Source organism: Pelecanus crispus, chromosome 12 (assembly GCF_030463565.1).
Source record: "Pelecanus crispus isolate bPelCri1 chromosome 12, bPelCri1.pri, whole genome shotgun sequence".
In the NCBI taxonomy this organism is placed as follows: domain Eukaryota; kingdom Metazoa; phylum Chordata; class Aves; order Pelecaniformes; family Pelecanidae; genus Pelecanus; species Pelecanus crispus.
In genome coordinates, this window is record NC_134654.1 from 25,387,731 (window position 1) to 25,413,664 (window position 25,934).

At 41.1% G+C, this 25,934-nt stretch overlaps 2 protein-coding genes across 5 annotated transcripts in view; both read right to left on the minus strand.

The window, feature by feature from the left end:
- Positions 1–7,185, minus strand: part of BPTF (bromodomain PHD finger transcription factor) — a 56,827-nt gene extending 49,642 nt beyond the window's left edge. For all 4 annotated transcript variants that reach the window (XM_075720328.1, XM_075720330.1, XM_075720327.1 and 1 more), the window contains exon 1: positions 6,546–7,185. In XM_075720328.1, the coding sequence (XP_075576443.1) occupies positions 6,546–7,185 (640 nt within the window). The remainder of the gene's footprint in view (positions 1–6,545) is intronic.
- Positions 7,186–12,302: 5,117 nt separating this feature from the next.
- Positions 12,303–24,991, minus strand: NOL11 (nucleolar protein 11). Its single transcript, XM_075719819.1, has 18 exons — positions 24,842–24,991; positions 23,474–23,587; positions 22,536–22,592; positions 21,781–21,926; positions 21,458–21,515; positions 20,754–20,892; positions 20,171–20,368; positions 19,383–19,459; positions 18,511–18,634; positions 17,732–17,835; positions 17,384–17,458; positions 16,386–16,570; positions 16,006–16,131; positions 14,872–15,093; positions 14,279–14,357; positions 13,318–13,410; positions 12,901–13,008; positions 12,303–12,591 (listed from the first exon to the last, which is right to left on the minus strand). The coding sequence occupies exons 1-18, from the start codon at positions 24,989–24,991 to the stop codon at positions 12,478–12,480; spliced, it is 2,169 nt and encodes a 722-aa protein (XP_075575934.1). The 3' UTR covers positions 12,303–12,477.
- Between the last annotated feature and the right edge of the window lie 943 nt (positions 24,992–25,934).

Here is a 25,934-nt window from a genome sequence, read left to right on the forward strand (position 1 = left end):
TTTTCATTCACAGACTGAAAGAAGAAAAGAGAAAGTCACATCTATTCTTTAACTCTTTACCACAAGAGGATATGGAACTTAAGAATACTTTAATCATCTTTAATATATCTTCTGGTTTATGTAGACAGTTCTAAAACGGAGGAGTTGAATGAACTATTTACATCAGGGTCCAGAATACAGAAAGGTTGTACCATGACTAAATATGATTTTCATGCTCTTTGTGCTTTAGTTGTATTCCAATTAACATACGCACGTAGCCTAATAAAAAAATCACAAAAATCCGATTTTGCCTTGTCTCGCTCATGTTACACATCCCTTCACTCCAGATGTACAGTACTAGTAAACATAGCCTTTCAGCCCAACATATTTCAAGTAATGGATTGGTGGATGGACGTCCTACATAACAAACGTTCTGCCAGAACCACTGTCTTGTTTAAACAGGGAGAGTGGTAGCTGCGCTGGTATGACCTAAAAAATAAACACTGGTTCCAGCATTTCTTGATGAGAAAGCTCACAACTGGTCCCATTTCTCTTTTCTAAAAACTTTTCCTTCCTCGTAATTTCTCAGCACTTGGGCATCAACAGTCCAGCTTAGAGTTCCCGTTCACCGTTGCAGTGGAGAGGATAAACGTGACAGAGAATAGGGGAGAGAAAAGACAGACTGACAAGTTTCAGATACTTCAGTAATCTGGCACAGGAGGGCAGGGGGAGGAAAATACAGACAAGCCCCCCGCAGGCACGCTCCATAAAATTGACCCCAGCAAGTGAAAAGCCTATCAATTTGCCTCCAATAAGAGATTAATTTTGGCTTCAAGTTCCACAAGTTAAGTCAAACTACACTACTCTTACATAAAAGTCCATCTTTAGTAAAATAGAACTGGGTTGGTTTTGTTTTCCAGATCATGAGTCACTACAGAAACTTCTCAACATAAAGACCAATTGGCAGTTATATGATGTCCTGGAAGCACGAGTACTCCTTAGAGAAGATGCCCTCTCCTATGTTTTCCTTCCTCCTGGAGATTTTGGCTTTTGACTACCCTCCTAAACTCACTAAGACTATCCTATTTTTGTTTGGTTTTAATAAATGTATACAAGAATCAGAAATTTGCAGTCCCATATTACTACTTTGCACCAGGCAAGTTTCAAATGAGAATGTACAGCAACACGCAAGTTCTTGTTAGGTATCACTGAGAAAACTGGAAACAGTCGATGAAACTTTTTTTTTTTTTTCCACAGCAGAATTCATAAACTGGATATAGCTACATGTTTGTCACAGCAATATCCAAACTGGTTCCTTAATTAAAAGTCAACCTCCTGGGAGAGCATTTGCTCAGCTTACACCAAAGAAGAAAAAGCAGTAAAATGAATCAGTTTAACATAAAATAAGAATATATTATGAAAAGCAGTACCAAAATAGAAAAAGCTAAATCTTTTTCTTGGGATGGGTCAAAATTAAAGACTTTGACTTATACGAAACAATTTTTGCCCTTTTAAAAATGCCAACATGACAATCAACATGTTTCTAATATTCACAAGTCAAATAATCTCTTCTAGAAAAATTTTCTGAAAGAATAAGATGCATTTGTAACTACTTGTAAGTGCAGCTCCAACTTGAATACCACTCTGCAACAATTGTACCTAACCCAAATTTATTTATTTTGCCTGGAAAAATAATAAAAGAAAACCAACCCAACCAAGACCCAGATTAAACTTAAAACCTAAACCTACATTACAAATGGGACATTTCAAGCACCACAAAAGCGTTGGAAGTTGAAGCACAAATGAAAAAATAACCGGTTACTAGACTAGATCCTGAGAGCACTCACATAGCAGAAATTCTCAACATGTGCTCCTAAGTTGACTACTGCCTTGCACTGTACAAAACTAGGTCTTTATGTTCTTTAAAAACTGTTTTAAAACTTCAAAACTTCTGGCTGTTTATTTTTCCATTTTTTTTGTCAGTAGTACATTTGTCAGTAGTACATTTGTCAGTAGTACACTTCTAAATCAAACTAAGGTTCTCTACTGATTTCTCAACATTATGGCCATCAGTACGCTTTCAGTAGGAGCCAGGAATACAAAGCCCCTACATTCTAAGGCATTATTTTAACTTTTGGGTAACTAATGCAAGACAAGTAGCAGATGAGATCCCACATTGTGATTCTGAGAAGCACTCAGTCACAGCCCTTTTGTGCCTAGAACCCGCCGGGAGGGGGAAATAGCACTAACAGGGATTTTCAGGAACAGTCTGACAGACAATTTCTTAGTTGGGACACACTCAGGATAAGTTGTAACTAATTTCAGAAGTTAGTGAGCCCTGAGAGCTGGCCCCAGTCTACTAAAATCCACATTTATTCACCTTATACCAGTACTATGCAGTACAATGGTCAGCTATGGAATTTTACTACAGACCTACAAAAAAGTTTGCACAAGAAACTCATCTACAGTACATCAAGTTATTCTACCTTTTACAACACACATACTTTGATAATGGTACGGTATTTGCTGCACAAAGCTTCTTAGAAAGATGACCGAAGTGACAAATGCTCTCTTCAGATAAACTGCAAATTTGCATGTCAATACAACAGAACCAGCCAGTTTTACTGTTTGGCCTTCTACACAGTTTCTTTGCTAGGACTTGTCTTTTACATTTTTCATGACGGGCATGATGAACTAGTGGTAGTTCCTCTAGAGTACAAATCAAAGTTCAGATTACTAAATGGTTAAAATAAGAGCATGCCAGATTTAATTTAGAGAGCAGGGTACCCTAGGTAAGACGTTTGGGAGGCCGGTAAATCTCCTCACATGACAGACAAAAGCGGCTGCATATCTTACTGTCGTATCTCAATGTCTCCACTTAAACAGTTCTTCAGGAGCAAGAGAACGCGTTAAGATATAAAATTACTACAGACACACAAAATGCAGCACCTCCTTTCCAGTTAAATTCTTTCACTCTGAGGATAAAAGCACATTGGTGAAGTAACTCGTTAACAGAAGTGATGGTCAATCACTGTAAATGCTCAGACTAGCAAAATCCATCTAAAAAATTTATTTAATGTATTTTAAGATAAATCTTTTGGCTCACAACTCCACTGTTGTGCATTTGCTTGTTAGATTGACCGATGATTATTATCTCAGCCAAAATCTAGATATATAGCTCCTCCTAAAGCTAGTTTTCCAAGTTTTTGACGAAGAAAATCAAGAAACAGAAAATGAAGGACTTCTAGGCATCTTGATTAAATCCTTCTCTTAAATTTCTGCAGCATATGGAAAATACTTGATATCTATAATGTAATTGTGACAAGCCTGAAGTAGAACTTCCAGTGGACAGGTAATGGCAAAAATGTTTAGTGATACAAGATATATAGGATACCTATCCTAAAAGTACATCTACCTTCTGGGGACACAAAGGGGTAAGAGAGAAGGGACATTACACATACACGCACAAAATTCCTCTACCAAAAGTCTGTCCAGCAGAAGAAAAAGCAATGATAAATGTCACATGCATTCACACGATAAGCTTTTACTGTACCATTATTAAGCATTATATCAAAGACATTTTACCATTCCTAAGATTTTGCTTCTTTAAATACTTTAATAATAAATAGTAAAAAAATGACTCCCACATCCAAGTTCAAGATATATCGTAAAATCCTCAGAAGGGCACAAAAATTGAGCCTTTCTTGGCTAGAGATACTGCACTGTGATCTTTTAATTCACTGTTCTATGTAAGTTTGAAATAAACTGTTAAAAAGTCTGTCACCCATTGAAGTGGGATGAGATTTACATGTAAAATCTTGGTTGGTAGGAGAGTTTGATTGGGATTGCAATTTTTCAGTACCCTGCTCTCAAAAAATAAATTCTTCAGCCCCTAGGACTACATCCTGAAAGTGGCAGTAGTTCAGGCTGCACGTGACTAAGATAAGTAGAGAATGATCATTTATCCTCTCTTCTAGTAGAAAAAAACCTAGTGGGCACAGCACGATTCTGTCAGGGGCCAGTTTAAAACAATGGAGGAGACACTCCTTCAAGCCCTCCAGTTAACCACGGGAATTTTGTCACTGTATATTACAATTTGTCTGGTTCGAAGACAAACGTATGAAAGAAAAAACCCCATATCTAAACACAGCTAAAGACCAATTGTGGCTCAGCATGCACCTGAGTCAAAGAGCACTGGAGCCCACAAAGGAACTCTGAAGACGTATCGCTGTATGCTTGCCCTATTCTTAACACTCTTCTCTGCACTGGCTGCTGGCAGATAAAGAGATACTGAGGTTAGGTGAATCTTTCCCTTGCCTATTAATGCTGTTCTAATGTCAAGTATCTCTTCCTGGATTATGACAAGACTAAGATTTCAATTAGTGCCACCACTCTGTAGCAGTGCTCACAACGTAGACACTTGTTCAGCAGAAACAAGACACAGACTGAGCTGATAGAATGAAAAGTTCGTACTTCTTTGCAAAAGGGTAACGGCATGTCTGGAAGAGAGGGAAGGAGGAAGGGAGACCTTGAGGCAAATACTGAACTAACGAGAACTGCCAGTAAATTGCCAAAATAACAACATAGATGTTTTAACCATCAAACACTCAATATAGAAAAAAAAGCTCGTAAGGATGAAAATGCTTACACTTAAACTTATCTTTCAAAAGTTAACTGCAGTTACCCTGACCAAGTGAAGAATAAACATATAAATTACCAAAATGGTTTCTGATACACCTAAATACCACATAAAACCTGTCTACACTTGCACAACAATGCACACAGAGGTATCTTGTTATTTGCCAAAACATTTAAGCACATTTCAAAAACTGAATACACCCATATTCTGCAGAACTCATTTTAAACCTGGATGCTCACGTAAAAAGCATTTTCCTGACCTAGTCAATTAAAAGCATATTCTTTCCCTGACAAAAGCACCCCCAAAAAAGTAATAAAAATTAAAGTCACCACAACTAAGCAGAAAATGAAGAGTTAAAAGTCAAGAGAATACTTCAGGTTTTTTCTTCTGTGAAGCCAGACCTCAATCTTTAAAGTAATAAATATTCAAAAATTCCAATTTGATTGCAGGACATCCTTGCAACAGGTAAACCAACACCTTAAAAAGATTATGTCTAAATTAAATTTATTTAGTAATGTAGGTACTTATTTTGATTCATTTAGGTTCCTGAGCATATGGATATAGATAAAAAAAAAAATATATATAGACATACAGAATTTTTTAAAGGACTATTATTAAGTCACATGAGCTGATACCATTAACTCGCCAAAATAAAAACAAATTACACATTTAGTAGCCAGTACTTCCCCCTTTTAAAAAGTCATCAGCTAACTACTCAAAACTACACTCCTTTTTTAATGAAGATGCAAAGCATTTACACCAACAACCTGTTCCTCCCCCCCTCCAAATTGGCCAAATACTTGTACAACAGCAGTGTTTGTTATCCTGTAGCCCAACTGAGAAACACTCCTAGGTTATCCCCAGGTTTAACTACTCCCCTGGTTCAGACCCCCCCCCCCCCCCCCCCCCCCCCAAAAAAAAAGATACCCTAAGCTTGAACTCCATTCTGGAATGAATTCAAATAAATCCAAAGTGCTTAAGTTTAGATAAAAGAATTTTTGAAGCTTGAAACCCACATAGTTAATGAACTAATTAAGGACAAACAGAAGCAAAGATTTGAGCCCAAATTTGCCACTAGAGGTTTAAAAAAAAAAAAAAAAATCACAATTATGTTTAACAAGTTTTAACCCCAACATGAGTTTTAAAGGTTGCCATATCTTAAGATAAATGCAGTATTTAAACCCAAGACTTTCGACTCAACCTCCACCTTTTAATCTTTGTGTTTAACTAAAACTAGGTTTACACCCTTGCAATGAGGCCCTGTGCACTTTTCCCCAAACTATAACAATGCAATCTCCATTTTGAACAATGCACCTCATTTCCCTCCTTGGAAAGCTAGTTTTGTCTTAAAGCCAGTAAATGCTGGATCCAGTTATACCTCTGATTTCAAGAGCCTGAAAATTTTCAGTGTTTATGGTTGGGTTTTTTTTTTTTTAGGCCACTTCAAGTTGCATGTGCTTCCTTTCCTTTTAACATAGTTATATTTGCAAGCACAAGCCATCCTTTCCTGTATATATTTGAAAGGACCTCTTTGCAAGGCATGCACCTCGTTTCCCTCATTTTTAAATATTAAGTGAATGCTCCATACACTTTTGACAATGTTTGCAAAATGTTCTGGTGTATCATGCATTTCTGCAGTCACCAGAGTCTGCATGCATATTTGCAAAGCATCCCCTTGTTACAGCCTGTACTGCCCTCCCTCCCTCCCTCCTCTCAGCGCATGTGTTTGTAAGCATCTTCTAATGTTCCCTGCATCCGTGGGGTTGCCAGTCGTTAATTTGCATACCCCTCTCTCCCTGTGAGTGCTTGCAGGCATCCCTTACATACACGCATGGGAGGAAGAATGCGTGCGGACTGTATTTGCAAACCTAGAGGGAGCATGTGGGGTGCCCTCGACTTGTTTGAGTTCATCCCACTGACTCTCTACCTGGGGTGCTGCTGTAGGTGCTGTGGCTCCTGAAGCTGCTCTCAGTGCAATAACTGGCATCGTCTTCATCCTCCATCTCTTCGGGGTAGTCTGAGTCGTCGTCGTCCTCCTCCTCCATTATCTCCTCCTCCTCTTCCTCCTCGGAGTCCTGGTTATCCTCGGGGTCTCCCTCCTCTTCCTCCTCGGACACCATGCTCTCCTCCTCCTCTTCACTCTCATGATCATCGTACACCACTTTGCTGATGCTCCTCCTGGACGAGGCAGCCCTGCCTTGGCTGTTGCAGCTGCCTCCTCCGCCTCCTCCCCCTGCTCCTCCAGCCCCAGCCCTGCCCCTACCCTTACCGCTGCTGCCTCCCCCACCGGGGGTGCTGCTGCCGCCGCTGCCTCCCTTCCTCTTGCTGCCCCCCCTGGGGGAGGCGGTGGCGGGGGAAGAGGCCTGGGCAGCCCCGGCTCCCTTCTGCTTGGGCCCCGCCGTCTCCGCCTGGGCCGTGGTCGCCCACCTGCCGCGGCTGCTGCCCCGCTGCCGGGACCTCAGCCCCCCGATAGGGCCCGCCGGGGCGGGCGGAGCCGGGGAGCTCGCCTGAGCGGTGGCCGCCGCCGGCTGCTGCTGCTTGGGCGGCCTGCCTCGCCGGCCCCGCATCTCTGGGCGCTGGCCGAGGGGGGAAGGGAGGGGGAAGGAAGGCTCGGGAGGGCCCTCGGAGTCCGGACAGGCGGCTACGGGGAAGCTCCCCCCCCTGCGAGGGATCCGGGCCGGGGAGGGGGCCCGCCGAGCTGTGAGGGCCGAGGGCTCAATCCGAATTGCCGGCGTCCCGCTCCGGATCGCCACCGGCCGCCATCTTGTTTCTTCGTCTCTGCCTCGGCTCGCTCCGCTCTGACTGGGGGAAGCGGCGGCGGCAGCAGGCCCCGAGCGCCTCACGTGACCGGCCGCGCCCGCCAGCCGCCGCCAGGGGGCGCCGCCGCCGCCGGCCGCGAGAGCCATGTTGGAGCCAGCGCGCTGGGGCGGCTCCGCGCCCCCCGGCCGCCCCGCCGCGCCCCCCGGCCCCGGCCCGCCCCGCCGCCTTGCCCCCGCACCGGCACACGGCGTGTGTGTGTGTGTGTGTGTCCGTCCCGCCCCAACTCACCGCCACCTGTCACGAGGCGCTGCCCCGCCGCCGCCGCCGCCCAGCACGAGGCTCCCCTCAGCCCCGCCGCCGGCTGAAGCTGCCCCGCGCCCCCCTCGGACTCACCGGCTCCCCACACCTGAAGAGCGACGCCCGTTACCGCTCCTCTGCCCCAGAGCTCGGCCCGCGCCCGAAGGGCAGCCCCCCGGCCGGCCGCGCCTCAGCTCCAAGGCCCCCGGCTTCGGCCGGCCGCGCAGCCCGCGGGGGACAGCGGTGAGCGCAGGTAGGCCGCGGGCTCTGCCCTCCCCTCCGCCCCGGGCAGGGGCTCATCACGGGGCTCTTCCCCCGCCGCAGCGCCCGCCAAAACCGGAGCCGCCGGCTCCCCCTCAGGGGAGGTTCCCCCCCTCACCCCGCGGAGGCGGCCGCCCCCCCGCCCCCCCCCCCCCCCCCCGGCACCAAGAGGCCCCCTTGACCGCGGCCACGTTCATCTCTTGCCGTGCTGTAAATCTTCACCCGTTATGCAGAAATTAAAACCCTCTTACAGCTCACCATCACCTAGCCAGGGTCGGTATAAAGCAAGATAGACTGAGGACAGCACACAGGACCCTACCATTTGCATTTTTGTCCATCTACTTTCTCGGAACTGCTGCGTCCGCAGTTCACTGGAGCGCTACGAAAAGAGATGGGCTTCATCTATTTTCTATTCCCTCTTGTTTTCCCATTTGCCAGAGCTCCCAAAGGGCTAAAAATCTACATAAACCAATTGCACTGTTGGGTTTCTAATGCCACCACTTGAATTCAGGGGATCGGTTTCCTGAGCAAAAGCAGCACAAATTGAAAGCCAGCCCAAGGCACGCAAATGTCTTGCGTTTCTTACAACCACCCTTCTTTTCACTGCTAAACCTACACAGCTTTGGGATCCCAGAGAGGCTGAAGTCTTATCGTTAGCAAATAAGCATGTTCCCATTTTCATTTTCTCTCAGTCCCTTGCTCATGCTTCTGTGCGACATAAAACCCAACACTGGTCATGCCATAAGCATGCCAGCTCTATGTCCAATGTGTAATTTAATTTGCATTCTACTATACTCATTTTTGAAGTGCCTTTTGTTCATTAACTTGTTGCTCAGGCTGAGAACCTCATTAAACCCACAAACCTGCCGCGGTGTCAAGCATGCAACACTGTCACAATGGCACCAGGCAGCAGGGTTTAGCCCAATTTGCACTCTTATATCCAGCTTTTTATCTGCATCTCTTTTATATTCAGTGGTGCAGCTGCACAGGCTCAGAGCCATGTTCTAGACACAGTACGCTACAGACACAGCAACAGCAGCAGACAACATTGCCTAACCCCATTCACACCTTTACACTCAATTTGTATTCTGAATCTTTCAAAGTTACCTTTAGATTGCTTATGTCACGGTAATTCGTGCAACCCCTTAAAAGGTTGCAAGGACTGCGGTAACTCTTTAAATACATGAATAGGTAGGCTATTTCACTATCTCCCTTTGTGATCCTGGAAAAAACACCTGTGAATTCTGCCATCTATGCATTCAGAATCTAGCAAAGGTATCTAGTGTATGTACTGCACTAATATTCACAGGGTCTGTGTAGCATTATGAGAGCGTTAACATCTCCAAAATACCGTGGATTTTGTGTACCTGTAGATCAAAGGTGCTAAGAATCATTTGCTTTTGAATACTGTGAACCAGAATACCTCATCTCTTAATCCCATCTCTTATTTAAGATTTATCAGTTGTTGATGTGGAAGTGCTTACTGAATAGGACATAAAGAGTTTTAATTTTATAGGTGGAGAAATGGATGCATGGAGCGGCATGTTAACTTTCAGAGTCAGGACTCTAAATTAGTCCTTTCCAACACACAGCTTAGCTCAGTTCAGAGAAATCAGCCGTAACCCCTTAACCTACTTGCCTACCCATGTCCACTCCCAAGAACAAAACACATCTCCATTAGGAACATGAAGTTCCTATTTTGAGTCTGCTGGTATAGTTAAATGAGCATATTTGTAAGTGAATTGAATACAGCAGGAAGAGGAATTTTAGGTAGGAGGCCCTACGCTGCCTCCATACTCAAGACAGATGGAGAGAAAGGCTCCTTTCAAACAGCACTTAGGAGAAGATGAATAGCCTAGTTGTTCCAAGCTGTTGTCTGGATGGGTTCCTTTCTCCAATGGTAAGGGAAAGAACTTAAGAACCTACAGCTGGATGGCATTATTAACAAGTGAGCATATGCTCTTGCTTAAATTATTGAGCCGCTTTTGTCCATTCCTTCCCTATGAAATGTTATTTCATAACATGTACTAGGCATTGAATTTAAGTATTCGGCTCTAGAATCAGTTACATATATATTTATAAGACACCACGGTGTTGCTGAGTGATGTTAGACTAGAGCTCAGCTGTAGACTAAATAAAGTCAGCCTTAGGAAGCAAGAGCTTACGTTGACTTTTGCTGGTGTAATTCAATATATTACCAATCACCATTTTATTTAGTATGATGAAAACCAAAAGTATATCAATATACTGATATGCTGTGTTATATTACTATTCAATCACAGTATTAGTAAAAAATATGTTTTTAACACCTTATTTGCTATTCTGAACATGTATTGATGTTAAGTCTATCTTCTCTGAAGGCTTCTGTCCCCAACCATCTGTTTTATACCAGACTTCAAGAAATCCAGCATTACGCTTATCTGTCCCATCTTCCCCTATCCCAGATGAGCTTTCATTTAGATGAATGTCCCACATGTAGCTTAGAACAAGTCAGTTTTAAGCAAACACCTAATCAGAAGTACAATTTGATAGATGCTTATACCTGTAATACCTTCAACAAGTGTTACTTTCATAAAACTTCAGTTCATCAATTTTTTTTTTTAAAGAGACAGTCAAAACAAATTAAGATATACTTTGAAATGCTAGAATTCAAGCTGTATAGAACAAGCAGTGTAGACGAGGTTAGCTTGAGGTGTTCACTCTTTGAAAAAGTACTTGGAGAAAACAGACCCTGATGTCGGTAAGAATGTTCTCATTTTAAATTAGAGACGAGTTTTCTTATTTAGAAAATTAAAAGCAACTACTGCCAGTGCCAAGAAGTACCCCTCTATGTAATTCTTCAGCTGCCCATTGTAGTGTTTTTAAATTTTGCTTTTACATACATTTGGTACTGACCTCCGACAACAGCATATACAACTAGAACATGTCAACTTCCAAAGAGTCTTAAGGCTTTTAACTGTGTGCAGCTGTTTCAAAGTTATACAGCCAAAGTCCAGGAAGTTACACACCTAGCACTTCAGCCATAATAATCTTGTGTTCTAGCTGTAGTCAGAGAAAGGAAGAAAATGCTGCTGTTCACTCTCAGGCAACTTTAACCTGACAAAGGTTAAGGAGCCTTTTATTCAAACAATGATTTCCAACATTCTGCTCCAAATCAAAATGCATGTCTCCTCTGTGTCCAGTGACATAAGCTTAAGTCAGCACTATCAGAGAAAAATCACTATCCAAACCAAGAAGTTATTTTCAGCTGGGTTAGTTCTTTGCTCCAATCTAACAGGCAAGACACCATTCTTGCTCTGAGCTGTACTGGCAGTTCTCAGTTGCATGGTCTGCTTAAAGACATGTCAAACTCATTCCACAGTCCACAGCATTAAATTTTACCTGAATGTTATTTTTATGCTCCTGTCCCCTTCCCCCAGAGCTTCAAACTTATATAGGCAAGATTTCAAGAGATCAGTATTTAAAAAGCAGAAACTATCTTGGATGCAATCTTGCAACATCAGAAAGCTTCAAAAATTTCTAAAGCAGAAGTCTTGAAGTACAGCTAATTATGCTGAAATCCAGTAACTCCATCCTGCAAGTCTGTGCAGGAGAGCATGCTCTAGAGGAGCAGTCTCTCTGCTTGAGGAAACAGTTGTCTTCAGCTGATGGCAACCTCTGAGATAAAGATTGTAACAAGACACCCCATTAAGTAACTGCACTATGCTTCTTCATTTGAGGAAGGAGTCTAGTTCCTGCTGTATACCTTCTTTCTCCCCAGCTGTATGCAGCTTCTGGATGCAGGTGGTCTTATCAGATATGAGATGCATCAACTAGATTACTGACATTCAAGATTTTAACTACTAACTGCCACACAACCCCCTCCATTCCATTTTTTTCAAAGAAGTGTAAGAGGACCTGATCGGACTGGAAAGGAAAGCACAAAAGGGTACACTAAAAAGTTGTGGTACCATGACACAGGAGAGAGAAAGCCGTGTGAGTTAGGTAACAACCCTATACCTACACTTAAGCTCCCTTCCCTGTTTAAGCTAAGTCTGTAAATGTCCAAGGCATCTTTGGACAAAGTAAAACCAACTTAAAAATAGAAAATCAAAGAAACAAACTCAAATGAGTTCATCTGTAGTTCATAACCTGAGTGGAGATAAAAGAACTCTGAAGAATTGAATTAGAGACTTCAACTATTAAGTAAAAAAGAAGCAAGTAGAATAAAAATGTCAATTCATTTGATCAAACATCTGTTGAAGCCTTACTGCAAATATCCTACTAATTTTTTGCCAAGAATCATGTGGCATTTTAGGATGTTCTTGTGATTGCATATCAAAACTATACATGAAAATATAAGCAAGCATCCAGCTTCTCATCCAGTCAAAAAGAGCTTTTAATACACGAGTTTCAAACTTACAACTCCCATGTAGCTACAGAGTAACCGTGCTCCTCCTATGTAGAAAACAACTTTTCACATCCCCAATATGGAGTGCTAATACATCCTCGTCGTAAAAGGAATCAATAAAAAATAAATTCGTTAATAATTCATTTCAAATTCAAATAAGTTCCAGCACTTCAATAGAATATGTCTGACAGTCTTTCTGGTGGTTAAGTCTTTGTAATTCTCGCAAACTTCCTTCAATCTTGTTGAGTTCAGAGTAGAATCGTACCTAAAAACAAGAAAACACAGATATTTACAGCAAGGTAAATTTTAATTATTTTCATAAATCACTGTACTGTGGAACTAGCTGTGGTTCTGCACAGGTTTAGATATTTAAACCAAACAAATCTAGCAGCTTTTGAAATCAGAATGAGAAAGAGAGGCAACTGCCATTTCATGCTCAGGAAGGAGCATACAGAGGAGAACAGACATTATTTGACTTACTATACAATATTTTGTTGTCTGCCCCCCCCTTCTTAACATCCATGTTCTAAATCCATACTAAAATGAAATTATTATTGCAGACAACGCAACTTACTTGGGCTCTCACAAACTTATGCAGACTTGAAAGCAACTTTTTTGCTTCTGGTAGCATCACCATAACTGTGAAGTGAGCATCAAGTAATAGGCACATCCAATCCATAATCTGAAGACAAACAAGAAGAGTACACTTACACTTTGTGATATGCAAATGACACAGATTTTGCTTTAAAAGCTGAACTCTGAAACATCAACTTCTAATGCAAAATGTGGGGTTTCATATTGTCAGGCAGTATATTTATTTTCTGATAGTAAAAAGCGTTGTGTTACATCTGACTTCATACAGGTTACATTAATAGGCAATACTTCACAGAATGAATGTAGATCTCAGTTGATTTTAGATATTCACAACTACTCACTAAGTTACACACCACAGAAACCTAAGGAAGTAAAACTCTTAGAACCAGCTTCTCACCTGATTTATAGTTGGAGAGCGTATTCCAGGAAGAGTGGTATTAATTTTTTCACTGCATTTCACATACAAGTAGTATAAATACCTGAGAAATAGCTAAAAGTAGAAAAGTCAGAATATTTTTAAAGGACAAACATTTAATAAACTGAGGTGTTTTGTCCTGTGCACAGTAATACTCACAAGGGTTTTTTTGTAAAAAAAATTTTTAAGCAACACAGATGCCTGTATACTGCATATTAAAATAAGTTTTAAGGTTCTCCTACACCATCTATAGCTACGTTTGAAAATTCTCACTCAACAATATTCAGTGTAAAGTTACACTGAATGGTAATCATTGTTCCAATGATTATGTCAGTGCAATTTACGTTGGCTTTTTGAATCACTGCAAAGCCACATATATGCTCAGGTACTATGGTACGTGCAGTTCTTGAAATTGTATTTCAGGTTTTGAGGGACAGGGAAGTGTGGTTTTTTTTTTTTTTAATCTAAGAGGATCTGAGATTGAATACTCGAGTTTGATTTGCATTACATTTGGCGTTTTACACAGGTACAGTTTGTTTCTCATATTTTCTAAACTTCTGTTTCTGATGGAACTGACTAAATTAGCATGTCTCGCTCCTTTCTTAAAAAGCATCCAAATGAAGAAAAGGTACTATACTTGCTAACAAAATATGAACAACATTTTTCAAGTAGACTGGGTTGTAAAGAGGGCTTCTTTCTTACATTTCCTAAAATAAGCAAGGACTATAAAAATTAATAGAAGTTCCATATTTATGTGGAAAAACGTGACATTCGTTAACATTAAATCTCATTAGGCATCATAATTTCATTGTCACGCATTAGTTTGTGATTGAGACTCCAGTAAGAGTGGCATGTTTCTGATACAGAATTGAAAAACTCTCTTCCCTTTCCCTTCCCCCAAAATATTAAGGGTTTTTAAACTTTTTAATTTTAACATACTTACAACAGCTTGCTGTGCTGGAAGGTTTTTCAGATGAGGCAAAAGAAATGTGTCACTGTAAGCCGAATGGAGAACAGCATTTCTGTGTAGTACTATTAAGGAAATAAAACTGCAGGAAAAAATACCAGTTTCTACAAACTGAAGTGAATTCCAATTAAAATATTTCTCTAGGTTCTTTGAGAGCGGTCCTATTTCAGCTTTTTGAATCTCCCTTATTTTTATTATGAAAAACGTACAGCAACAGAAATATCACAACACAGTTAACTTGAACAGTTCTGTTTACTGCAAGTATGTAATTGGCTACTGTGTTTCAACAGGCAAAGATCAAAATCCTTGCTGCTCTTTTCTCTTGGATAGACAAACTTTTATTACACTTTTGCAATAATGTAAGTTTAAATTGGTGTGGATGCTTTCTAGAAGTTCATTGTTTCTATTTATATTCTAAACAATTTTTTGACTGCATAGGAACTTCTCTTATCAGAACTTCTCAGAAGTTTTCAACAATAACAGAAGATACGTCTTTTAGTAATACTAAACGTACACATTCTCATCCCATATAATGCAGACTTTCCTTCATTAAAACATAGAGAGGATACAATAATGCTGCCTTCTGTGGTCCAACAGGGCAGAATTCACCATCAGCCATCAGATGGGTTTCCTTTGTGAATTCAGTATCCCAGATGTCTTGTTCCAGCTCTGCATTGAAACCATTTTCTACAATTTCAGTCTTAACTTCTTTATCGTTGAATTCAATATCAATGTAACAGATTACAGATTCTAGATTCACATCTATTCTTTGAAGATAGGCTTCACTAATGCTGTGGAAGAAAATTCCAGACATTTAATACTTTTAGTTATTAGCTTTAAAATCAGCAGTGCCATCAACCCAACGGTAGTACACACTGTGAACTCTTTGAAGCTTACTATGAAAGTAAAAACATACACTAAAATATAGAGTCTTGCAGAATGAATAAAGGCCATAAAAGAGCAGTTAGTATTTTGTAATTATTAACCTTGAACAATACACATACTGCTCTTTTATTCGAACAATGTAAGTTACTGTATTATTAGACATTCTGTCATGGGTTGATTTAAAGGTTATACCCCATCCAAGACTGTTGTTGTATTCTGACATTAGTGGGACTGCTTCAACCCATAAGACATCAGTAATAAAGTATTTCACAATTCTAAGGTATGAAATTAGCAAGATCTGATGTTTCTAAGAAAAAAAAAGAATCCTTGTTGCTCTGGAAGCCTAGAGGAATAGTTACAACAGTCTCTTCTTTTGGTTACAGTGCCTACCTAAAACTTCATCCTTTTTGGGATTGAAAACCATTTTTGTCGTGAACTTGCAAGAGCTGATCTTTTTTTGCAGGCTTCTTACCTCAGGGAAGTTCCCCATTAAGTCTGTTGCACAGTAAACAGATAGCTGTAACAATGAATACAGAGGTATGCGAGTGCCATTCAAGCGGCAGTGTTAGCAAAAGGTATGTTCATTTAATTACCATTTACATAGTTTTTAGAATTAACATATGCAACAGACGCCTTGTAAAAAGTTTGTCAGCCTGCAAGACTGCAACATACACTGCATTCAGAATTAAGAACTTCATGCAGAGTATTAATTGCTCGTGTATAAAATTAAAGCCATTCTTGGCAACATACAGCTTTTTATTAAGAGGCTTGGTTTGGCGAAGAAGAAAAAAAGAAAAAAAAGAGTGATTCCAACTTACCTTAAAAATACTTTCAAGCAAGCGTAAGTAATTTCTTCAGGAATATCTGGAAACCGTTGTAGGCAGATTTGTAAGAGATGCACATCTTTTTTCTCCAAAGCAACAGCCATTAAATCTGGACATAAACTGTAAGCATATGAAGAGAATAGGCTACATAGTTCACACCCACCGAAAACTACATTCACAACTAATGCAGAAGTATTCATCTTGTTTTACAAAAAAATCCATCTGACAAGTGTCAGCTTCATCAGAAAATAAGCTTAGGCACCTTTGATAGTAAATTCCGATAATTCAGGAGTGCTTTATGAAGAACTGGATTTCTACTGGTTTTAATTTTTAAAAACACTTCCTGACAATTAAAAAAAATGCAGAATCATCACCTGTAAGACAAGTCTCGCGTTTGGACTATCTGTAGCAGGAAATTTCGAGGGTAGTAATTTGGATTTGTTTTACATCTGTTTATAAGGGCAGTTATTACACATCCAATGGTGGCTTGGAAATCTGGCATCTGTGCTTTTGACATCAGTTGTCTCAATTCATCTTCCAATACAGTTGTAGAAGCGTCCTGAAAAATGACAAATACTGCGCAACTCAGAAGCACAAGGCATAGGTTTGAGAACTGTACTGTTACTAATTAGAACTAAGTAGAAACAGACTGATTGTCGAATTCAAGCTAAAAAAATTTACAAAAAAAACCCTCACCACTCTGTGTTTTGGTAGTCTCTCATCACGGAAGAGCCAAATGAGGGCAATTACTCAACTCTGAACTCAAGTAAGCAGTATTTTTCAATAAGTGCTCGGGGATTATTTGCCTGTTACTTCAGTTAAATTACCAAGATGCCCAGCCACAGCTGAACTATAGGTACGTTCACACAGGAAGGGATGCAACTTAAAATATCACAACACTTGCAGCAAGTTTTAGAAAGGAACTAAACAGCTTACTGCTATATTTGCAGTGGAATTCCTAGCATTCTGGCTTTCGAGATCGAAAATGTCTTCAACAAAATTAAAGCCATACATAAGAATCTAAAAAAGCTTAAAAAGGCAGAGTTCAGGTGAAATACCCTCCCACCTTATTTACTGTAAGAGAAGATTTTCATTAAAAATTAACAAATTTGTGCAAGTTTTCAGAACTCAGATAGCTATTATAAACCCCGGATTGTACAGTTCTAGAACACACTCCTATGACAAAACTTTAATTTCATCATGTCCAAATACTATTCTAGCACAACAATAATATCCTCCAACTCACCCGTTTAAGGCAGCTTCGTCAACTTGATATGTGCAAGAGGACATGGAAAAAGATAATAGCTTAAGAGACAACTAGAATATTCTGAGAGTGTCTAAAACACTACCTTAGGATATTCGGTTTACTTACTTTTAGATTTAGTAAGAGCTGCCCAACTGATAAGGTATCTGGCTGTACTTCAGCAGTGTTCCTTTTTGATCTTAACTGTTTTAAAGAAAAACAGAAAGTTATTATTCAGCTCCAAAATGATGGTATATATTTAACGATTTCAATCAAGATAACTAGGAACTTCATGTGTCAACTTGCTGCACAGATTACAGTTACTAACCAGGCAGTCCAATTCCAGAAACAGCATTAGAAGCAGTAAGTGACAAATACAAAGTGAAATTTCCTTCTGCTACAACACCTACAACTAAAAGCAGCAGGGGAAAAGAAAAGAGAAAACAAAAACCTCACATGCTCCTGATGCTAACTTACGGTCATTCCGGACTCAGATTTTAGAGCTACAGACTGCTGTGACTGAAGGGAAACCACCAGCTCTTCATCTCCAAGGGTATTCCAGTTTACAAATGGGGACACGTCTGTGAACACAAAAATGAAACTATATGAAAGTAACACTTAAAGCGCATTTATTGAAGTATGAGTATTACATCAACTTCTTATACTAATAGGTATTTTCTAAAGTATAATTCAAGTCATTTCCTGCCAAGAAAGTTTCCAGTTTTATCTCAGCAGCAGGTAATTTTATGATCCTTTTTGCGTACTGTTTTTCCATTTAGCCTCTGGGCGGAAGAGAAATAAGTTATTACACAATTTACTGTGAGCATAACTTGCAACAACATTTTACCAGTGCAATGCTAAATTAAAGGCACTATGACAATACTATTTTAAACTAAAGTTTACAAGCTAAGGTTTGACGTTGCCCCATCTAATCACAAACTCTTTGAAAACAATTTATAGGAGATAGCACTTCATTTTGTTCTCAGTATTCATAACTGGCATTCCAGTATTTTCAGTAATTCCCATATTTGAATGACAACCCAGTTTAAGTGAAGCTACAATTAATTCAGATGTTTGCGTGCTTCCGTGTTCTCAGCAACAGTAAATTTAACAGCTAGGATCAGAATACACTGTTAGGGTACTTCAAGCTGTTTAGATTCAATTGATTTTATAGAATGGTATTAAAATATTTTTTATACAATTTCAGAAGTTTTCCTTTTACAAGATCTTTTCACTGTAATTATAATAATTCTTACCAGGGGTTTGACTGTCCTTGAGCTTTCCCACAGCAGCTGCCAAAGATGATGTTTCACACTTGTACATAATCACTGTTAGCACTTTCCCGTGAGTAAAAAAAAATTTTTCCTCATAACACCACAACTACAAAATATTAAAACATATCGTTAATGAAGCAGAGCAGAGAAGCGTGTTCCTACACAAACTGATGTTTAACTCCTTACTACAAAATTCAACTAAAAAAGTCAGTGATCAGATTATTTGACATTATTTTTTGTAGGTTTTACACTTGTTAGCAGACCTTCATTAACTGTTGATTTGAAATACAAAAATAAGAAGTGTTCTGTTGAGGATTTTCCAGGGATGTCTTAAAGTACAGCAGCTGCTCTGAGGCATTAAGTCCTCTTGATAATTTTATTTTTTAAATTCCCTCTTGTGCAATTTTGTGACAAAAACAGTCAGCTGTTCTATTTCACTAGTACATATATTACTTAGGTGTCAGTTTACTTAGCGTTAATGGACACCTGAACATCTCGAAATGCTATTTAGGGAGATGCAGGGATCATTTAGGCAGTCAACTGCAAATTGTCTGAACAGAATACATACTGGCTGGGTTCTCTGTTTAATGAGCTATTTCATCCTCACCAAATAATCAAGGCCATCAGAAGTAAGAAGGTACTGAATTATCAAAGAAATTGCCATAAGCCACCATCCTCCCACTAAATGTTCTGACAAAAATTGCTCATCAACTGGTCAATATTAATTCTGTTTCAGAAGCTGGCATTCACTGCTCTTCCAGACGGAAGCAGAACTCTGAAGCCCACCAGTCTCTTCACTCCTATCATGCCAAATGCACAAAGCTCATGGACCACAAATTAAAGACTGAGCTTACTTGTCCACTGGTTCCCAGGGGCAGTTCCTTTAAAGTTTGCAATGTCTGAAATTTTGTATTCCATATTGTTAGGCACTCTAGGGAAAATAAGAGAGAGAGATGTTACAACCCCAAATGGCAACACAAATGCTACATTTGCCTTTGCTACTTTCAGTTAAAAACACTTGTTTAAATAACCATTTCAAAATAGCTCAATTAATAATGTATTCAACATTAGGAATTCAGTCATTCTGGTTAGACCTCAAGAAAAATATCTAAAGATGAGCAAGTCTTCCAGTGAAGAGCTTTAAACAAGAAGCTGTGGCAAGACAGACAGCAGCCAGTGTGGCTTCCAGTCAGGAAGAACATTTTGTCATAAGCTGCTATGTTCAGTGGCTTAAATTTCAGTGATCCCACACTTCAGACGTTTAGGCATAAGACTGAAGTGTTTGTTTCACTTATTTTAGGCACTGATTTCTTAGAGGACATTAGGCCTCTTTCCCTGCATAGGTCTGTTTACAAATGTCCAAGTCCTCCTTTTAATTCCCCTTCATCCATGAGTTCTCTTGCTGCATCTTCTCAACTGTTCCACAAACACCATGAAAGCAAATACAGAAAACACAACAGCGAGCAGAGTCCTGCAACCCACTATGCAGTCTACTGGTAAAGGTCACCTTTCGGCTAGCACAGCTCAACTACGTACTAGTTTCAAGAGCCAACTAACATTTTATTTGCACTATTTCATGCTTAGTGCTTTGCCCAAGGAGATTTCAGACCTTACGACATCTTAATCTGATTTTTCAAGTTACCTTTGGATTCTTCACCAGATGCAGCCAGACTTCCTAATACTGCGATGTGGTCTTTATCAACAACGACGAAAGAAGTTCCTTTCAGAACACTTCCAGATACCGAAAGGTTTAGCAGCAGTGATTTGGACAAAATTTGCTCTTCCTCTTCAGTATTTTGATGCAGAGGTATCAGAACCTTGTACACGGAGTCATTGGAATCTGTCAAAGAAAAGCGATGACGCTTATCATCTGTTATTGTGGAAAAACTATTCGATATGATATGGCAAGAGGACACCCAAAGAGAACAAAATCCAGTGAGTGCTAAGAGAAGAAATAATACAGGATATTTGAAGGACATATTATGATGCAAAGTAGCAAAATAAAAGTATAGCTAGCACAAGGTCTGCAAGGTACAAGTCAGGGAACAGTCAGCCTTTCCAACTATTAAAATATCAGGAAGATTTAATTACTACTCCTACCACTAGCTGTTTTAGAAAGTTTAAAGAGCTAAAAATATTAAAGAGTAATTTGTAAATATCAACATTTTATGACCTTCCATACAATTCTTTGCTTTATTATCACATCCCATTAGAAAATAACTTACACAGACACAGAAGTGTGATTATGTGATTTTTTATATATGCCGTGAAATTCAGCGGTTTAGATAATTCCTGTTGTTCAAGCTTGTATTTGTGTAGACTATTCATCTTAAGTTTCTGTACGTAGACAAAAAAATCCCCATCCTAAAACAAAAAAGAAAATAAAGTTTTCCTTTAATTTACACAAAGAAGAGATAACAGAAATTCAAATATTAGTACTGCTTAACTTTGAATGTTAAGCAAAATTAGGAATTTGTGTTTTCTATAGGACATGCAGCCTAATTCAGAAAGTTTTGCAGACTCAAGCACGTAAAGAAAATTCTAATTTGATGGAACAAATGGATTCACAAGAAGCACTTGAATAAAGACAGATTCATGTACAATTCTCTTTTTTTTAAGCATAAATCCTATTAAATAAGTTCTTCACAATGAGCAAGTATTTGAGGACAATGAAGAGCCACACAATTGTCTACTGCATTTAATCTTAATTGCTCTCTGAAGTTCTAAGAGCCAGGCTGCTCTGCCCCAAAAGCAACACAACTTCAATTTAACTGTTATATCAGAAACAATACATATATAGGACACTGATTAAATCAGGATAATGATTTCACTAAAAGCTCTGAAAATCCAATGAAACAGGCGATGGATTTTAGAAAAAGCACTTAGATTTACCGCTATGAAAGTTTTTTTAAAAAAGTATTCAACTCACTTTCTCAGTAGCGAAAATTAAGACAGGATATTGACCTTCCGTAAAAGCTTCACTCCACCTAAAAGCAGAAAGTCATATGAACGTCTTCTAAATTCTAGGACTACACCTAAAGTCATATCACTATTCCTTTGGCAGCCTCTTATTTTTAGGATATCTGTATAAATAATTTTAAGATTTTAAAACCAACATGTTGGAAAAAAACATCCAACCCCAAGATACCGGTCTTCAGATTTCTCCCCTACCCCCCTCAAAAAAGGGAACAACTGTCATCATCGTCAATTCCTCTGAGCAAGAAGCAAACTTCATAAAATTGTATCACTTACTTGATGACTTCGTCTGAGATAACGTTTTCAATTTTTTGTTGTGGGGCTTCCAAAAGGACATCTAAAGTTCGAACACCACCTCCTTTGAATAGTACCACTGGCCCTCCATTGGGGAGTGAGTGTATTCTGTATACATCAGCTGAAAGCTGTACAGAAAAAAAGACTTTCTATGTTCTTCAGTACATTACCTTGAAAGCCAAGTGGTTTATATGTGATTTTTTTAAAGTTCTTTCAATAAACGAGTAACAGAAGAACGATGAACCTGTAAAATTCCTAGTAACGTAGGCCTAGCAGTTGCCAATTTTTTGAAATGCTATGAATATCGCAAATCACTACCCAGCAAAAAGCCAGGAAAGCATCCCAATGAGCATCCCATTTCTGAATCACATCAGAAAAAACATAATTGAGGGTAAGGAGTTCAAACAACTGGTATACAGCGTAACACAAAGCGCTGTTTAACGCATCCACCAGCAGAACAGAAAAATCTATATTTGAACATAATTCACCATCTTTAAAGAAAGCCCTCTGAAACTTTGGACTTGGGATACGAATCATTTTAAGAGCAATACTTTGATCATCAAGTGTCTCAGTCCAAGTGGATTCCTTGCAATATTCCAGAACATCATGAAGTGCAAGTTAAGACTAGTTAAGTCAGCTAAACTGTAATATTACTAGTACTATGAAAATTAGCATCTCTTCCCTCCAACCAGGATTCAGAACATTAACATAAAAGTGAATGCACGTAAGAGACTTACCGTTGCTTTAAATACTTTGTCCAAGTTAATATCTTTGTTCTTCCATATTCTTAAAACCTTTAAGAGAAACATCATTTTTAAGCACAGTAAAACAGTAAATATAGAGACTTCTCAGCACACAAAATACCAGCATTGCATGTCAGTGAAAGACAGGAGGAAAGTATACAGAAAGTATTCACAGTAACCTTAGTGGAAACTGACCCAGCAGGGGAAGAAGCTGAAGCAGAGACAGCAGGAATGCAAACCAAGCTCAGAAATCTTGAATTGGAAAGAAAGGATAGGAAAGAGTAAGGTTAAGGAAAAAGATACAGCAGAATTCTAAATGAAAGTAGATCAAAGTGATGGAGACAGATTAAGACACAGATGACCTGATCTGGAAGAGAATGTTTCAAGAAGAACAATGAAAGGTCAGGAAAGATATTTCATCAACAACAATACAAAAAAGCCAAAGGTTCAGCATGTGCTGAGCAAACACTACAAGTACACAAACAGAAAACATTTAACTGTAAAATATGAGCAGAAAAACAAGGATGCAGGTATGAACTATTTTAACCATTTCAGTACAGTAATCATGCAGCTCTAAATGTCAACCAGTCTGCAACAAGAGAAATAACTTATACTTGAGAAATAACTTATCCTCAGAGAACGTATGCATGAGGCATTCTTCACGGAGAATGCTTCAGTTTTTAAAAAGCCACTGCATAACTGGTGCTCAGCACAGGTGATCTTCATGTCACTAAGAACACACTGGGCAGCCGTAGAAGCACACATCCCTGTCCTCAAAGAGCAGAGATGACCTGTGCTGCAAGAGGGTGTTGAGAGCTCCATGCATTTACATTTAGCCAAAAATCTAGCACCGCCGAGTTCTTCCCTACGTGCATTCACTCAGAAGACTCGCCACGTCCTTTTTGCCTTTAAGAAAAGATAAAGGATCTCACCTTGTCATTATGAACAGCTATATATTCGTGAGTTTCAAAGTTGCACACAACTGGACACGTGATAATCTGCCCATGTTTAACTGACCAACAACCTAGTGGCTTGTGATCTGAAACCTAGAAGAGTCAGAAGAAAGACACTGCAATTAAAACATAACGTGGTATGCTTTGGGGATTTTCCTCCTGACAGAAAGGAAATGCAAGGTAGCCACATCTGATTTGAAGGAGAATATTAAAATGGGGAAACTGCTACACTCAGAACTTCTGCTTGAGCATTCCTGTTTCCGACTTTAACACTAACAATTTCAGAATAACATGAAAGACCTCTACATTAATTAGAAATTATTTGTTTTCACATAAGAAATAACTTTGACCTGTAACAGTCAGATGGGCTTATGCCAGGGAGCACGGGTATGATGCACGGCTTTTCCACAGCGAAGCTATTATTTTCAATCACTAGCGTCAGCTACTTTTACTCACTAACACAATCATGCACAGAACCACACTTTTCCTATTTCAATGTAAGTTATTAAGACCAAGAGCAATGAACTTCACTGTCGAAACTCACGTTACGTACGATTTGCATTTGGCTGCTCTGAGGGTGCTTGACCCCTTCTCCTCAGTCCAGATCTACCTTGGGCATATTTACCAACATATTTATGTTCTCGCGTATGGTCTGGGCAGTGGGACTACACAACCCAGAGGAGGTTGTACCATGAATCCACTAAAATACAATCCCTAGCCCCATGAATATGAAAATTAATTAAAGATATAAATCCAAATATTTTCCTAAAGTTTCTTATTATGCCCTACTGAAATATATGCATACATTGAAATACATGCTTTTGGTTTCAAGTGCTGCAAACTAACTCTTTCATCCTCCACCTGACAGGAAGGCAGCTGACACACAACTGACAGCCGGACAAAACGCCCATCGCCCTGGCTACTGCCAGGAAACGTTACGCACCCTGCGGCTTCGGGACAGAAGCGTTTCTTGGAATGGGGAATGGAGAGAGAAGAAAGATCAGCAAAGGGAGAAATACGGGAGCAACCGCCCAAGCCCACACCCGCTCCACGGGCGGGCAGGCCGGAGGACAGCGGGAGAGCGCAGGTGGGCCGGGCCGGGCCGGGCCGGGCAGGGCCCCCGCCTCGGGACGGCAGCCTGTGGCCGTGCGGGGAGCGGGCACAGGCGGGCAGGGCGAGGCGGAGGGAGCCCGGTGACACCTGGGCCCCGCCGCCCTCCGGACGGGCCGGGGCCGGGGCCGGGGCCGGGGCCGGGGCGGCGCCGAGGCGCGGCGCGGGGAGGCCCCCACAGGCCGGGGCTGCCCGGCGGCAGCAGCGACGCCTCCCGAGGCCGAGCTGGGCCGTTACCTTAAAGAGCGTGGCCGTCCTGCCGCGGTCGGTGAGCAGGACGTGGTCGGGGTCGGGGCCCGGCTCCAGCGCCAGGAGGCCGCCGCCGAGGCCGACGCCGCCGCTGGGCCCCAAACCGCACAGCGTGAAGCTCTCGCACAGCGCCGCCATCTTCGCCAGCCCCAGCTCTCGCGAGACCGGGCACGGGCTGCACGCCGGCGCCTGACCCCGCGGCGGGGCCGCGCGGGGGGGGGGGGGGGGGTGCGCAGCGCGCATGCGCCGCTGCCCGCGGCGGCGGGGGACGGCGGAAAGGGCCGAGGCCGTTCGGGAGGCGCCGGGCGCCGCCCGCCGAAGGGAAAGCGTGTCGCGACTTGGCGCGCTGCTGTCGCGTGGCCGAGCCAAATCGGGACTGCCAGCCCCGCCTCCTCCCCCGAGGGTGCGGGGGGGCTGTGCCAGCTGGCATCTGCGAAGGACGGGCAAATGCGATGCGTTGCGAATGCTTTACGTATGACACAACCAAAGCAGAGCCATTAATATTCCACAACAGCGTTAGATTCCGGATTTACTCACTCGTGCCCAGTGTATGTCGTGCTATTAATGAGATCATTTCCCTATTGATCAGATCATTTCCACGGCCGTTCACACAGCTGCTCCTACGAGCGTTCCATCGTGCCCAAGAGATGAACCATTTGTGTGCGGATTAACACGAGGACGTAAGGTGACAGGCTCCCGTAGTTTCGCATCCGCACAATAAAACATTGCTGGGTTTAGGACTACTTAAATGTATTTCTGCCCTATGAGATGCCTCATTTTTGTAAAGAATGGTGGAATTTTTTTCCTCTCCAAGAGCGCAACCCAACTCCACCGATTTTCATAGCGGTAGGGTCGGGTCCAGGTTTTTAACCAACTTGTCAGGTATTTTCATGCATCGGTATTTTGTTTGTGTGCAAATTTTAACGAAGCCCTAGCGATACCAGCCCAAACTGGAAAAAACATCAAGTCAAACGAAACCACCACCAAACCCAGCTGTGTTAGGGTGCTAGCCATTGACCCCCGCTGGGAACACGGCTTGCCAGCGCTGTCATGTCGGGGGCCTTGCCGCCGCCGTATCTGC

Excerpts from the sequence above, each read along its gene's own strand:
- NOL11 (XM_075719819.1), bottom strand. The coding sequence starts at position 24,991 with ATGGCGGCGCTGTGCGAGAGCTTCACGCTGTGCGGTTTGGGGCCCAGC. Across the intron at positions 20,369-20,753 it reads AATCACACTTCTGTGTCTGT|ATTCCAATGACTCCGTGTAC; the intron begins GTAAGTTATTTT and ends TTTCTTTGACAG. Across the intron at positions 17,836-18,510 it reads CAAGGACAGTCAAACCCCTG|ACGTGTCCCCATTTGTAAAC; the intron begins GTAAGAATTATT and ends TTGTGTTCACAG.